Source organism: Neophocaena asiaeorientalis, unplaced genomic scaffold (genome assembly GCF_003031525.2).
Source record: "Neophocaena asiaeorientalis asiaeorientalis breed wild unplaced genomic scaffold, Neophocaena_asiaeorientalis_V1.1 scaffold1, whole genome shotgun sequence".
Taxonomy (NCBI): Eukaryota; Metazoa; Chordata; class Mammalia; order Artiodactyla; family Phocoenidae; genus Neophocaena; species Neophocaena asiaeorientalis.
Window position 1 is genome coordinate 3,520,499 of NW_020171981.1, and position 13,260 is coordinate 3,533,758.

Sequence of the window (13,260 nt, forward strand, 5' to 3'; positions counted from 1 at the left end):
TCTTACCAACCCTATAGGGTTCCCTTTTCTCCACATCCTCACCAACATTTATTTGTGGTCTTTTTGGTGATAGCCATTCTGACAGGTGTGAGGTGATCTCTCATTGTGGTTTTGATTTGCATTTCCCTGATGATCAGTGTTGTTGAGCATCTTTCATGTTTCTGTTGGCCATCTGTGTGTCTTCTTCGGAAAAATGTCTATTCAGGTCTTCTGCTCATTTTTAAATCCACTTGTTTGTTTTTGAATTGAGTTGTATGAGCCGTTTACCTATTTTGGATATTAACCCCTTATCAGTCATATCATTTACAAATATTTTCTCCCATTCAGTAGGTCCTCTTTTCGTTTTGTGGATGGTTTCCTTTGCTGTGCAAAAGCTTTTACATTAGGTCATATTTGTTTATTTCTGCTTTTTGTTTCCTTTGCTTTAGGAGACAGATCTTTATTCTTTTCGTATTTTCTAACTGCCCAACAATGAACATGCATTATTTTTAACAGGGGTCGAGAGGGGGTAAAAACAAACAAAACACCAAAAAACAAAACAAACACACAAAAAAGACGATAAAATCCACGCGCTATATTGTTGTCGTTTTAAAGAAATAAAAGGAAAACCCGACAACCTAGAAAGGGAACTTGGTCTCTACCTCCTCTCCATGACAGGGGCTCTAGATAATTCTGTCTTCAGACATCTCTGCCTCCATGCCTCCTGTCCTCACCCCTTGCGGCTCTTCCAGCCCACGCTGCCCCTTCTCTGTCCTCCCCTCGGTCAAGACTTCCTTTTCCAGGTGGTCATCCCCGGGACACACCTCATACTCGTTGAGGTGGGGAGGATGAGTGGTGAGGCTGTTGGGGGAGGACGTCCGGGACTGGGCTCCCGGGCCTGCCCTCCTCTGCTGGGGGAGCGCCGCAGGCGGGGACGCGGTCCCCGGTCCCACAGCGCCAGGTGCGCGTGTTGGGCGAGGGGACCGGCGTTCGTGCGCGCGGAGGGAGGGCACAGAGACTCCGGCCGCCCCCGCGGACCCCACGCCTCCCCGGCGCCCCGAGCCCCGCAGCCCCGGGGGAAGCGCAGAGGCGACCGAGGACGCGGCGCGCCGCTCCCTCTCGTCCGGCCCGGGCCCTGCGCTCGGGCGTCTCCGGTCCTCTGGCTCCGCCCCGCGGTCACCGGGCCAGCTGCAGCCGAGCGGCCGGGTTGGGAGGCGCGGCTCTGTCCCCGGGTCTCCTGCGAAGCTGGGTGTCCACACGCGCCCTGGCCACCTGCCACTCCGGCCACCCCGTGTCGGTGCCACCGGTGAAGGCGAAAGTGCCTGGGGCAGGTGCCCACTTCTGTCCCTTAACCTTCATCTTTATCAGCCTGGGACTTGCTGCCCTTCCAGGACTTTCTGGCCCCTTTTAGCTTGGAGTGTCTGACTCAGGTGGGAGAGGAGTTTCTCAGAGCCCGAGGCTCCTTAACTGGGGAGGGAGGATCAGTCAGCTAACAGACACAGGGATGCCGTGTTCCGTCTCAGGCACTGATGGTGAGGGGCCCACAGAGGTGAGGGGTGGTGGCCATTCCCCTTGACCAGTGCCTGAACCACCCACCTTTTGGGGAAGGTGCTTTGTATCTTCCTTTTCTTGGAAAAAGTATTGGGAAACTTAGGGCACTGCTGGTGTCTGCATGCCCACCCTTGAACTCTGCAACTTTCTCTCTCAGGGAGGACTAGAGCTGCACTGGGAGCCCCCATGTGTTGGGGCAGCAGAGCCGGTGGTGACTCTGGTCCAGGTCATCTGAAGCCACCCTTGTCCGGTGTCCCACTGCTGTGTCTCACAATCTCCTTTGACAAAGGAGAGAAACTGGGCCATTATCATTATACCCACCCTACAGAGGGAAAAACGGAGGAAGGGAATAAATGGCAGAGCCAGACCCAGAACTCAGACCTCCTGGTTCTTAGTCCAGTGCTCTCCCCTGCCTACCTTGCCTTGCAGGTGGTGGAAGGGGAGTGTGCCAGCCTCTGATGGACTAGCTTGGAGGAGAGAAGCTGCCCTAGGCCTGGAGTATCTTGCTAGGTGATAGAGAAGGGAGCTAATGGGACCAGCCCTCCCTATCTCCCACTCTCTAGCTCTCTCCAGGGGTCCTAGGCGAGATGGCTTCCCACAGCAGCCAAGAATTCTCTGCTAAACTGGCACTGACCTAGCTCCCTTCGCATCCCCAATCTCATCCTTCCCAGGAGGGCACACGGATGCCCCTCACACCCCACACCCTCCCACACATGCATACACCCTTGAAAAACACAACACAGGGAGTCTTCCCAGGCCCAGAACAGGAGTACAAATGCAGGCCTGTGTATCATGTGTTAAATACTTAAAGATTATAAACCAAGCTAACCAATATGTTCTATTATCCAAACTTGACAAAATATAACTTCATTATGACCTGAAAGGTCAGGTTCGAATTTAGAATTTCCAGACTCCTCCAAGCTCCGCGCCAGTGTAGGGAGACCTGGCACTAGGCCAACAGCAGATCCTCATTTCTGTCATGCGTGGGACTGCTCACACTGGTGGGCAGTTAACCCTTGACAGGGTGTGCCTGGAAAAGATACATGCTCTGTGGCCTAGAAGCCAGTTGGTCAGGAATTCCGTCCACCCCACAGACCTGCAGCCCTGTGGGAAGGGCGCTGTCAGAGGAAAGCCAGAACCAGACCTTTCAAAGCTGAGGGCCCTGACAGGGGCACCTCTTGTCTGGACTTAAGGATGGCCCTCTTCCTACTCTACATTCTACCTGCCTTTCTCTTTGGAAGTTCAAAGTTAGGGTAGAAGACTAATTCAGAGTTTCCTGACCCAGTGTGTGATGGGTCTGGGGGCCACAGAAGCAGGAGAGATGTTAGTAGAAGCTTAGTGGAAACTTAGCGGAAAGTTCTCTCATAGGGGCTCTGTGGGGTGGAGGGGTCTTGAAACAGCCCCTGGGGGCACTGTTACCTGGCAGTGAGGAGGCACCAGCAGAGTGCCTCCCCCAGACCACCTGGGTCGTTTCTGGGAGTGGTTGGGACACCTGGGTCTCCCAGAAAAGGGGGTTTCCTGGCCCAGTGAGTGTTCTCTGAAGAGTACAGGTGAACAGTGGTTGGATACACTGCTGATAACTGGTGTCTGTGCTCTCATTTCTCACTGCTGAGCTGGGAACCAGCCACTGAAGATTCTCGGGGGTCTGATACTCTGAGTGAACAGTGGATGCAGCCAGCCACTCACCAGGGGGGTTCAGGGTGTGCCTGAATGGGTCCTTTCAAGAGACCCAGGTGCCTTCTTGAGGCTACTTGATGAATCTCACTACCTCCATCCTGCATACAGGGACTCTGAAGCCAACTCTCCTCCCCATTCTCTCTCCTTCTGGCTCCTGTCCAGACCCTTCCAATTTCTTCTTCCACCTACAGCCTCCCCATAGTCCAGCCCACCCATCATTCTGAGAGGCCTCTCATGTTAGTAACCAGCAAGACCCAGCATCCCCAGTGCCCTGGCATCCTGGGGCACAGTAAAAACACTCTGGCCTTACCCATACGAAAGCACCCTTCCAAATACTTTGGGGCCTGGAAGCATCTTCCAGCAACCGGAGGATTTGGTACCGTGTGATGACATATGTTAATGAGACATGGGTAGTCTCATTAACCCCAACTCCTAGGGCCAAGCTCACCCTGCCCCAGAGCCCCATGCTGAGCTGACTCTGGTGTGTTGGGGATCTCAAGAGCTCTCAGTGACCCCTCTCTGCGTGGGGGCAGGTGAGGAGAGGATGAGGCAAGAATCAGGGTGGATCAGTCCCTGAACTCTTCAGGCCAGGTGGCTGGGTTAAGAGTCTGTACCGGGAGCTTCCCTGGTGGCACAGTGGTTAAGAATCTGCCTGCCAATGCAGGGGACATAGGTTCAAGCCCTGGCCCGGGAAGATTGCCGCAGAGCAAGTAAGCCCCGTGTGCCACAACTACTGAGCCTGCGCTCTAGAGCCCGTGCTCCACAACAAGAGAAGCCACCGAAGTGAGAAGCCCGCGCCCCGCAACGAAGAGTAGCCCCCACTCGCCGCAACTAGAGAAAGCCCACGCACGGCAACAAAGACCCAACGCAGCCAAAAATAAATAAATAAAAATATAATCTGATCCTGCCTGCAATCTATTCTGAGTCCATATTCGGGGAAATTCTAAAAAAGAAAGTCTGTACCAGGAATAGGTGAGCAAGACTTAGCCCAGAGCAGCCTGTGAGGGTCCCTCTGAAGTCTCTGCTGCCCTCCCTGACCACCCAAGGGGCACAGAGACAGGTTCCAGGGGGAGAGCACTAAGCCCCACCTCCTTTTCTGCCCATGCGGGAACCAGAGGGTCTCTGAAGGGGGAAGTCACTTGTGCAGTGGGCCCTTTCCAGGAAGAGGGCATCATTAAGCTAATGACCAGCCACAAGGGGCCCCCTGAGCTTTCCCTAAAGAGGATCCCAGGCAATGTGACCAGGGATCTTTAAGGTGCCTGTGAAGAAGGGGAATAGTAGGGCCTTTGTGGGACAGGCCGAAACCAGCGGACCGAAACCAGCGGACTTGAAGTCAGGCATCAACACCTTTGCATCCTGAGCAGGCGCTGGTCAGACACTGAGGGCATCCCCACCACTGCCCCATGCTGCTTTCCTACTCCCTGTAGCAGAGCCAGTGGGAAAACCCCACTCACAGCCACCTGGGCTGCATGTCGTTGGGGAGCAGGGAGGTGGGTGCCTCCAGCTTCAGGGGATCAGATCTGGACCCTGTCCTCCAGGAGAGGAAGCGAGGTGTCCCCTGAGAGCTGCAAATCAGCACATAACGACTCCGCCCAAACCCCTGCACTAGGAGATGACCAAACTCTAGCACAGCTTCCAGCAGCCTGTGTTCCTAGGATGACCCCAGTCCCCTGAGATGCCTGCCTGAGAAAGCTCCACACTGCCAGCAGAATTCACTGCTTGTTCTAGCCAACACCTGACACAGGGCCCTGACTTCCTTTTCTTAGAGCATTTACTAAAAAGGGCTTGTAATTGTGACTCCTTCCTCTGTCCCTCCTCCTTCTACAAGAGTGTTTTTCTCAAGGACCTGAAAATCACTACTTGAAATGCAGTCATCAGGAAGGATAGAGGTCCTGCCTCCCAGTCTCTCTCAGAGGACAGAATCCTAGGATGATTGCTGCTCGCGGGCACCCTGGCCTCATCGCACTTACACTGCCGACCCTTTGTAATTTTCTCTTCTCTGAGCTGCTTGAGGCCCTGCTGTCCTTCCCCACTCCTTCATTTTCCCCTTAACCGCCCAGTCTCCTCTGCACAGATCAGAACGGAGCACAGCTCTTTCCCCTCCTGTCAGTAGTCACCGAATAAAATCTGTTTTCACTTCAGCTAATGTCCAACTATGTTTACCTTTGACACTGGCTCCTGGCCTGGTTCAGCACTCCCTCCTCTCTGCGATTCACTACAAACACACATGCACGCACCCCAAACCACCCTTTATTCAGAAGATCCAGGGAATTTGGGAGGGTGCAGGTTATAAGTGTTCTGGTCTTTTTTTCTGGCCTTTTCTGCCCCTTGCTACCCAGGCATCCCCATCAGCAATTCGGTAGCTAATTTTTTTTTTGGCCATGCCACGTGGCTTGCAGGATCTTATTTACCCGACCAGGAATCAAACCTGGGCCCCATCAGTGAAAGCACTGAGTCCTAACCACTGGACCGCCAGGGAGGTCCCTCAGTAACTAAGTTTTAGGGTTTTTTTGATTTTTCTTTATGAATTTTTGAATTTTATTTTTTTTTACAACAGGTTCTTATTAGTTATCCATTTTATACATATTAGTGTATATATGTCAATCCCAATCTCTCAATTCATCACCCTGCCCCCCGCCGAATTCCCCCTTGGTGTCCATACGTTTGCTCTCTACATCTGTGTCTATATTTCTGCCCTGCAAACTGGTTCATCTGTACCATTTTTCTAGGTTCCACATTTATGCAGTAATATACGATATTTGTTTTTCTGACTTACTTCACTCTGTATGACAGTCTCTAGATCCATCCACGTCTCTACAAATGACCCAATTTCGTTCCTTTTTATGGCTGAGAGTAACTAAGTTTTAAAAGACGATTTTAATCTGTCTCTAGGTGGAGCGATTTGGGGTTGGAGGGTCCACGGCAGGTGAGGTCAGGACTGTCAGCTCTCACCTGCCCCCCTCACCCTCTGCCACCACCCTCGGGTCCAGGTTTTCCCCTGCTGCTCAAGCTCTGACCTTTGCTCATCTGGGAAAGCAGGTGCCCGGCTTTACAAACTGGTGTGTCCCACCTTGCCTCTTTCCCAAGCCGAGTCAAGATGTGGATCGTTGAGCCCATATCCTGCCCTCGGCCCAGGCCTGCCATATCCTCCCAACAAAGCCAGGGGTCTGTGCCTGAGCAGGCCTGCCCCAAGGCCCCACGGTGAGCAATCCTGCTGTGAGCCCTCAGACTAGACTGAGAGGGGCTTGAGAAGGAGGTCCAGCATTTCTTTCTCAGACCAGACTTGAGCTACACCCACAACTGTCTTCCTGGTGCCCAGGAGGTGGCCACCACCCTCTGTACCCACAGCTGCTTTTGCCCCTTCACACTCCGTCCACAGAACACAGCCTGCAGTCAGAAATCCAGGCTCCCCTCAGCCTGGCCTTAGCGCCCTGTCAGCAACGATCCACCAAACCCTGGCTGGATGGGGAGGGCTTCTGAGAGACGACAGTCCTCCAGCAGGGAATGCCCCAGCAAGAGCAAAACCAACCTGACCACCTTCGCCGCTGAGGGGAGAGGATACTGGTCTCAACGGCGATAGCCACAGATGGCTTGGCTCCTGTGGGCAGAGGAGTTGCTAGTCTCCTGTCTGCACTACAAAAATAACTTTGGAATTTGGTCTATTTGAAACTCTAGTTCTTAAAATATGTGGAAGTTGAACACAGGCTGGTCAGTCAGGCTGTGTGTGGCTCTGGGTAGAAAGGGTGGGGGAGGAAGACAGTGTACCTTGTTTTAAAAAAGACCCTGAATGTGTGCAGGCTTTGGCTTTTTTCTGGAATGGGTTGAGGTCATTTCTGGTGCATGGTGTCAGGACAAGTGTGTTCTGTAAATAAACTGTGGCACCTTCTGTAAATAAACTGTGGAAATGTGGACTCCCCACCCACCCCAGGCGCAGGGGTGGAGGTGGGCTGGAGGAGAGGGAAGAAGAAAAGGACTAGGATTGGGAGGGCTGCTGTAGCTCAGGGGTCCCCTCTGTTCTTGCTGCCCCCTGAGAAAGGATGACCAGCCTTGGGACATCCCTGCTTCTCCCTGTAGCAGAGTCAGTGGGAAAACCCCACTCACAGCCACCTGGGCTGCATGTCGTTGGGGAGCAGGGAGGTGGGTGCCTCCAGCTTCAGGGGATCAGATCCGGACCCTGTCCTCCAGGAGAGGAAGTGAGGTGTCCCCTGAGAGCTGCAAATCAGCATATAACGACTCCACCCAAACCCCTGCACTAGGAGATGACCAAACTCTAGCACAGCTTCCAGCAGCCTGTGTTCCTAGGATGACCCCAGTCCCCTGAGATGCCTGCCTGAGAAAGCTCCACACTGCCAGCAGAATTCACTGCTTGTTCTAGCCAACACCTGACACAGGGCCCTGACTTCCTTTTCTTAGAGCAGGGCCTGTGTGTGCAGTGCGGTGGGCTGAGGGGCTAGGAGACAACAAATGAAATCAGGAGCCTGGACATACATTCTCCTCTAAGACACAAAAGAAGCCAAATGAAGGACCACGGAGTCCCTGAACAGAAAGGCAAGGCACTTGACCAAGATCAGAACAGCTTTGGAATAACAGAGCTGGGACCTGAACTCAGCCAAGGCCGTGCGGGAGGGGGAGAAATGCAGCTCGCCCTGTTCTCCCATCCCTTCTAGTCCCTCCCCCCTCCCACCTTCCCTTGAAAAGTCACTGAGGGGGTGAGAGGGTGAGCACAGACCTGACCGAGGATGCTGGGGGTGGGGGCAGCTTCTGTGCCAGAGGGGCACAGGGACCACACAGTTTTCTGCCTGATTAAGGAGTTTGGGTTTTCCCCTGAGGCGCTCAGAAGCAATGGATGTATTTGAAGCAGGTACGAGGTGCCATATTTCTCTTTTAAAATATCACCCTGAAAGTCAGCATTAGAATGGAAGTGACTGGAGGCTCCAAGGATACTGCAATAGTCCAGGCGAAAGTTGATAAGGGCCCAGCCTAAGCTAGGTGCAATCACGAGAAGGGGTCAGAGAGACACTGAGGCAGAACTGACAGGAGGTGCGGATTCAGGGAGAGAGATGACATTGGGTCTTTAGCCCAGGTGAGTGGGGAGCTATGGGCCTTCACTGGGCTTGAGCGCACGTGTTTTTCAATGAATGGTCACAGGCCAAAGTTTGGGACAGTCTTTACTGGAGTTTGGAATGTCATAGCAATTCACCTTAATCAGAGGCAGACTGGTAAAATGAGCAGCAATGGTGGCGGACCCCCCGCGGGGGGCATCCGGCCTACACGAGGAATCCTGCTCGCCCGCAAGCAGTACACAGGCACACGCACACACTCTTCTACACAAACCAACACTCTCATGAGTGCTCGCTCACTCCGGGTGGGTCAGAGGCCAGGCGCCCTTCCTGCCCTGTCTGCTCTGGGGGATCCACTGAGCTGAGACTGAAGGAAACCACTTGAGGACCAGGGACGAAGGAGCTGCAGGCGTTTTGCGGTTTGGGAGAAGGGGATCCAGGAGGATAGGAGAAATTACCAGGGCCAAGCAAAGGGAGCCCCTCTGGGCCAGGGCAGGGGGAGAAGATGCTGGAGATGGGGCATGGGAGGGACGGGGGTGGGAGAAAAGGCCATCCCCTCTCCTTCACTCGCTCCAACCTCACAGCTGGGGCCAGAGTCCTGGGCATGGGAATCCTGGGGAACGTCAAGGGGTCCCCTGTGTCCTAGGAAGGCACTGAAATGGGGAACAGATCCTGGAGGGCCTGGAGTCTCCCCCAAGTACCCCAGGGGGTAAGGAAGGGGTTGACAGAGCATGGAGGGTCTTACATGCTGGTTGTCTGGGGCAACAAGACTGGGGAAGCACGAATACTGCTTCCCACCCCAAACAAGGGGTGGGTGATGGGCTGAGATGCAGCCCCTCTGGCCGGCAGAGGGGAGAGGGCCAGAGCCAGGGCTTCCCCTTTGGTCTCCAGGGCAGTGAGTGGGAGAGCCTGGCCTCGCCCATGTGTCCGTGGCGGGGTGGGGGCAGGAGGGGGGACCGGGGCCTCCTGCCCCTGGGGCCTGGGCTACCAGAGCACGGCCCCGTCCAGGTTCCCGTAGCCCGGCTCGGCCCGCAGCCGCCAGTATGTGTTGTTAGTCACCCACCACTCCTTCCCGCTGCTGTCTGTCTGCCGCCTGGGGGGAAGGGGGCCACGGAAGAAGAGGGGTGAACATCCAGCACTGAGGCCGGGGTCCCGAGGTGCTGCCGTACGCTGCTGGCCCCACTCGAAGCAGGAAGGGGCTAGTGGGGAGGAGGAGGGGGGCCTGGGTTGCAGAGGCACCTGAAGAAGCGAGCCTGGTGGACGATGTTGTTCTCCTCCATCACTCTGCGCCTGTCTCGCTGAAGCTGCTCAATCCTTCTCTTCTGGGCCTCGGCGGCCTGTATGTTCCCCTCCTCCAGGTACCTGAGCATCCAGACGGTAGTCAGCGGAACTGCCCACTCTCAGAGGCCCCCAAATCCAAGGCCGCCGTGCCTGCCCAGTTCTGCCCCCAAACGGGTCCCATCTCCCCGAGGCAACTCAAGGAAGGAAAGACATAGTCCCAGGTCTGCGTGGAAACCCACGTGGGGAGGGAGGAGCCCGGAGCTTCCGGAGCGGCACCCGCCTGGCACTGACCTCTGGTCTGGCCGGAGCCGCGTGTCTGTGGAAGGCAGGGACCGCTTCAGCTCTGCCGTCAGCTCATTCAGCTCCAAAGCAAACTGAGTGAAGCCGAAGTTTCGCTCATAGTTTGGGGGCATTGAGTCTAGGGGGAAGGCAGGGGGCTGGGGCAGGTGGGCTGTGCACAGCTGCCCTCACCTCTGCCCAGCCCACCCCAAGCGCCCCACTTACTGGGTTTCCAGATGCACTGACCGCCGGGCGGGGGTCCCCGGTACAGGCCCTCGGGCCACTTCCCGAAGAGTCGGTGGAGGACGCGGCCGCTTCGGCTGAACACGGCACCCTGCACCTCATGGACGTTGGAGCTCCAGTACTTGGCCTGGGGTGGGGGGTGGGACAGAGGGCTTAGGGAGGTGTCCCCTCCTCTTCCCCGGGGGCGAGCTGCTGGGACGGACAGGTGGGGCAGGGAGGCCACCCACCTTGCAGAAGGTGATCTTGCAGTGGCAGGAGCTGTCCTGCGTGTTCCGGATGAGCACCTCCCCGTAGTGCTCAATCCAGCGCTGGCCACTCAGGATGTTGTGAATACAGGACGTCACCTTATTCCACTCAAAGTGGTCCCCAAACCTGAGAGAGACAGAGCATGGCAGGGGGCAGCTGGCCGGCCCTGGGGAACAAGTGCCACCTGAGCCGGGGAATGCCTGTCTCATCAGAACAGGTCATGTGGGTCTGGGAAAGGAACCCTGGGGTCCTGGTTCCAGCTCATGGTCCTTCCATGAAGGACGACGTATTTATAAAGCAAAGCAGCCTTCACAGAAAGTATTCAACTAACACGTCTCCATCTGTTGAGAAAGCTCCAGAGGGCCTAAGTCACAGGGGTAAAAACATAGACAGGTCCATGTCCTTGGGATATATGTCTGTTCACATATATCAGCCTGTTTACTCCCCACTTCTGTCGAATATTACTTATTACTTTTATTTTATAGACGAGCAGACTCAAGGCTCTGATGCGTCAAGTCTTTCTGCCGCTTGTCTAATTAAGTAGCAGAACCAAGACTCCCACCCAGGACTTCTGACCCTGAAATCCAGGGTCTTCCCCACCCCTGCACTGGCCTCTGGTTGCAGTTCCCCACCTATAACATGGCTAGATGAGGGTGCTTCAAATGTGGTTTGTGAGCAGTCCTGAAATCACTTTAGAATCACTTTAGGCTTGTGTGCGTGTGCGTGTGCGTGTGTGTGCGCGCGCGCGTGTGTGTGTGTGTGTGTGTGTGTGTGTGTGTGTGTGTGTGTGTGAATGGGTTACCGTGCACTGACTTGAAGTCTCAAATGCATTCCTTACTGTGAGTCATGGTCAAAAAGTGCGAAAGCCACTTGATCAGATGACCCTGATGAGCCCTTCCAGCTCTAAGACTTTTCACCTTTCTTTACTGACAACTGCTGTTAACCCAGGTATAAATATACAGACACTGCCCCACCCTGAGCAGCTTCAGACCAGGCCTCTCTCTCCTGTCCCTCCCACCTCCCCATCCCAACCTGGGGACGATGGCCTGTAGGCTGGGCCCGTGCCTACACTCACCTGGGCAGGCTCACATTGACCATCCCCACAGGCACAATCTCCAGGGATTTGCCCCAGAACTTGTTCTTCCACTTCATGTCTGGAGTTGGGTGGGGGAAGGAGAAGGACTGCAGAGATAAGACCAGAGAGTGTTCCAGCCCCTCCCCCATCTGCCCTTCACCCCCAGCCCCACCTTTTACCTTGCCAGAATATGAAGTTCTCAGACTCTGCATGGCACGCCGAGATGGGGGGGTGGTGGGAGACCTTGATGAGCAAGGAAGTCTTCTAGAGGCTGCTCGTGAGGACCCTGGGGTCTGCTCCTGACCCCAGGCCCCCAACATCCCTCACCCCCATCCCCAGTTCCCCTGGGAAGCAGAAGACCAGTTAGTTCCAGGTCTCTTGTCTAGGTGTCCTTGGCCACCACCCAAATTCCATCTCCCTCTCCTTTCCCACGAGGCCCCTATGTTCTCCCTTCTCCCTCCCTCCCCTCTAGGGCCCTCCTTGCCGACCCTGTGCACGGTGCCCTCCAGAGATCCTGCCCAAGTCCTCTAGCAGTGACAGGTGGGGCCTCCACCCATGCCCTGCCTGAAAGCCAGCCCTCCCATGAGGACCCTCTTCCCTAATCATCTTCTTCCCCAAAGCGGATTACCACCCTGCAGCAATCTGCACAACACACCCTTGGAAAAACTCGGCCTTGCCCTCATTAGAACAGCTCCCCATCTGGAGCCTTGAACTCAGGGATCCCACAGCCTGCCCTCCTTGCCTCTCCCCATCCCCTGGCGCCCACCACTGCCTGAGTGTTCCCTACAAATTGCAATTCTAAGCATGTCACTCTACCGCTTAAAACTCTCCCGTGACTACCCGTGGCCTTCAGGATTTAAAAACCAAGCAACCAATAGAGCTGAATAACCTCCTATGAGCTTCCACAATCCCAGCCCTACAACATGGTACAGTAACTCCTTGTTTGAAGTCCCTCTCCCCAAGGAGCGGGGAGCTCCTCCCTTGACGGCCCGACTGTCGGGTGTTCTCACCCACGCCCTGGCCCCTTGAAGCCCGGGTGTGCCCTGGTCCCTTGAAGCCCGGGTGTTCCCCGGCCTTGGCCACATGGCTGCCCTGACCAGCCCACTTCTTCCAGGGCCTCACCTGCTCACTGATGAAGCGGAAACCTCGGTCAGGCCGCTCGCACTCGTAGGTCTCCCCCAGGACAGGGTTGAAGGGCTTGCAGCCCGCCCGGTGGTACGTGGAGGAGTAGGCTGACACCGCGAAGGCTGCGATGTACACCTGCAGCGGGCGGGGCGCCGGGGGATCAGAGGAGATGCCGCCCCGCCACCACCCTACCATGAGCCAGGACGGCGCCTGGGGTGGGCCCGGTAGACCGGATCCTGGGAGGTGGCGGCAGCCTGGGCGGGGTCTGGGTGGACCCACCATGCGCTCGCAGGGGTCGGTGGTCTGGCTGGCCTGGTCCAGAAGGCTGCTGTACTCCAGCTCCTCGCAGAGCCGCTGCAGGGTGCTGAGTGGCTCGTTGAGCTGCACGGGCATCGACACCTTAGACAGGTCCTTGCCGATGTTGTTCCACAGGATGTTCCACAGGCTCACGTCGGCCCCGGGCCCACTGGCAGCAGGTAGGCATTGGCGGCGGGGTGGTCCCACGGCTCCTCCTGGAACACAATCCCGGGGCCAACCCGCCTGTCACTCTGCCTTGGGCACCTCGCATCCAGGCCCATGGCCTCCCGAGCTCCTGAGGTGCTCCTAGGTCTGCTCGCTCCCAGGCCCCAGGCTCGACTCACTATATGGGGCAGGCGGCCGGGGGCTAATTCTTTTTTTTGGGGGGGGGGGGGGGGGGGGGGGTTGGGGGGGTTTTTTCCCTTTTTTTTTTTTTTTTTTTTTTTT

General features: G+C 55.9%; 1 protein-coding gene across 7 annotated transcripts in view; it reads right to left on the minus strand.

Annotated features, from left to right (window-relative positions):
* Positions 1 to 8,368: 8,368 nt before the first annotated feature.
* OSBPL7 (oxysterol binding protein like 7) overlaps positions 8,369 to 13,260 on the minus strand; it is a 12,463-nt gene continuing 7,571 nt past the window's right edge. For 6 of the 7 annotated variants that reach the window (XM_024744784.1, XM_024744805.1, XM_024744797.1 and 3 more), the window contains 9 exons: positions 12,796 to 13,028; positions 12,514 to 12,651; positions 11,571 to 11,634; positions 11,392 to 11,470; positions 10,298 to 10,442; positions 10,053 to 10,197; positions 9,840 to 9,966; positions 9,507 to 9,629; positions 8,369 to 9,360 (listed from right to left, as the gene is read on the minus strand). In XM_024744784.1, coding sequence (XP_024600552.1) covers positions 9,252 to 9,360; positions 9,507 to 9,629; positions 9,840 to 9,966; positions 10,053 to 10,197; positions 10,298 to 10,442; positions 11,392 to 11,470; positions 11,571 to 11,634; positions 12,514 to 12,651; positions 12,796 to 13,028 — 1,163 coding nt within the window. In that variant the 3' untranslated portion in view covers positions 8,369 to 9,251. Of the gene's footprint in view, positions 9,361 to 9,506; positions 9,630 to 9,839; positions 9,967 to 10,052; positions 10,198 to 10,297; positions 10,443 to 11,391; positions 11,471 to 11,570; positions 11,635 to 12,513; positions 12,652 to 12,795; positions 13,029 to 13,260 lie in introns of those variants that run through there. The other variant, XR_003003254.1, reaches the window with a different exon arrangement.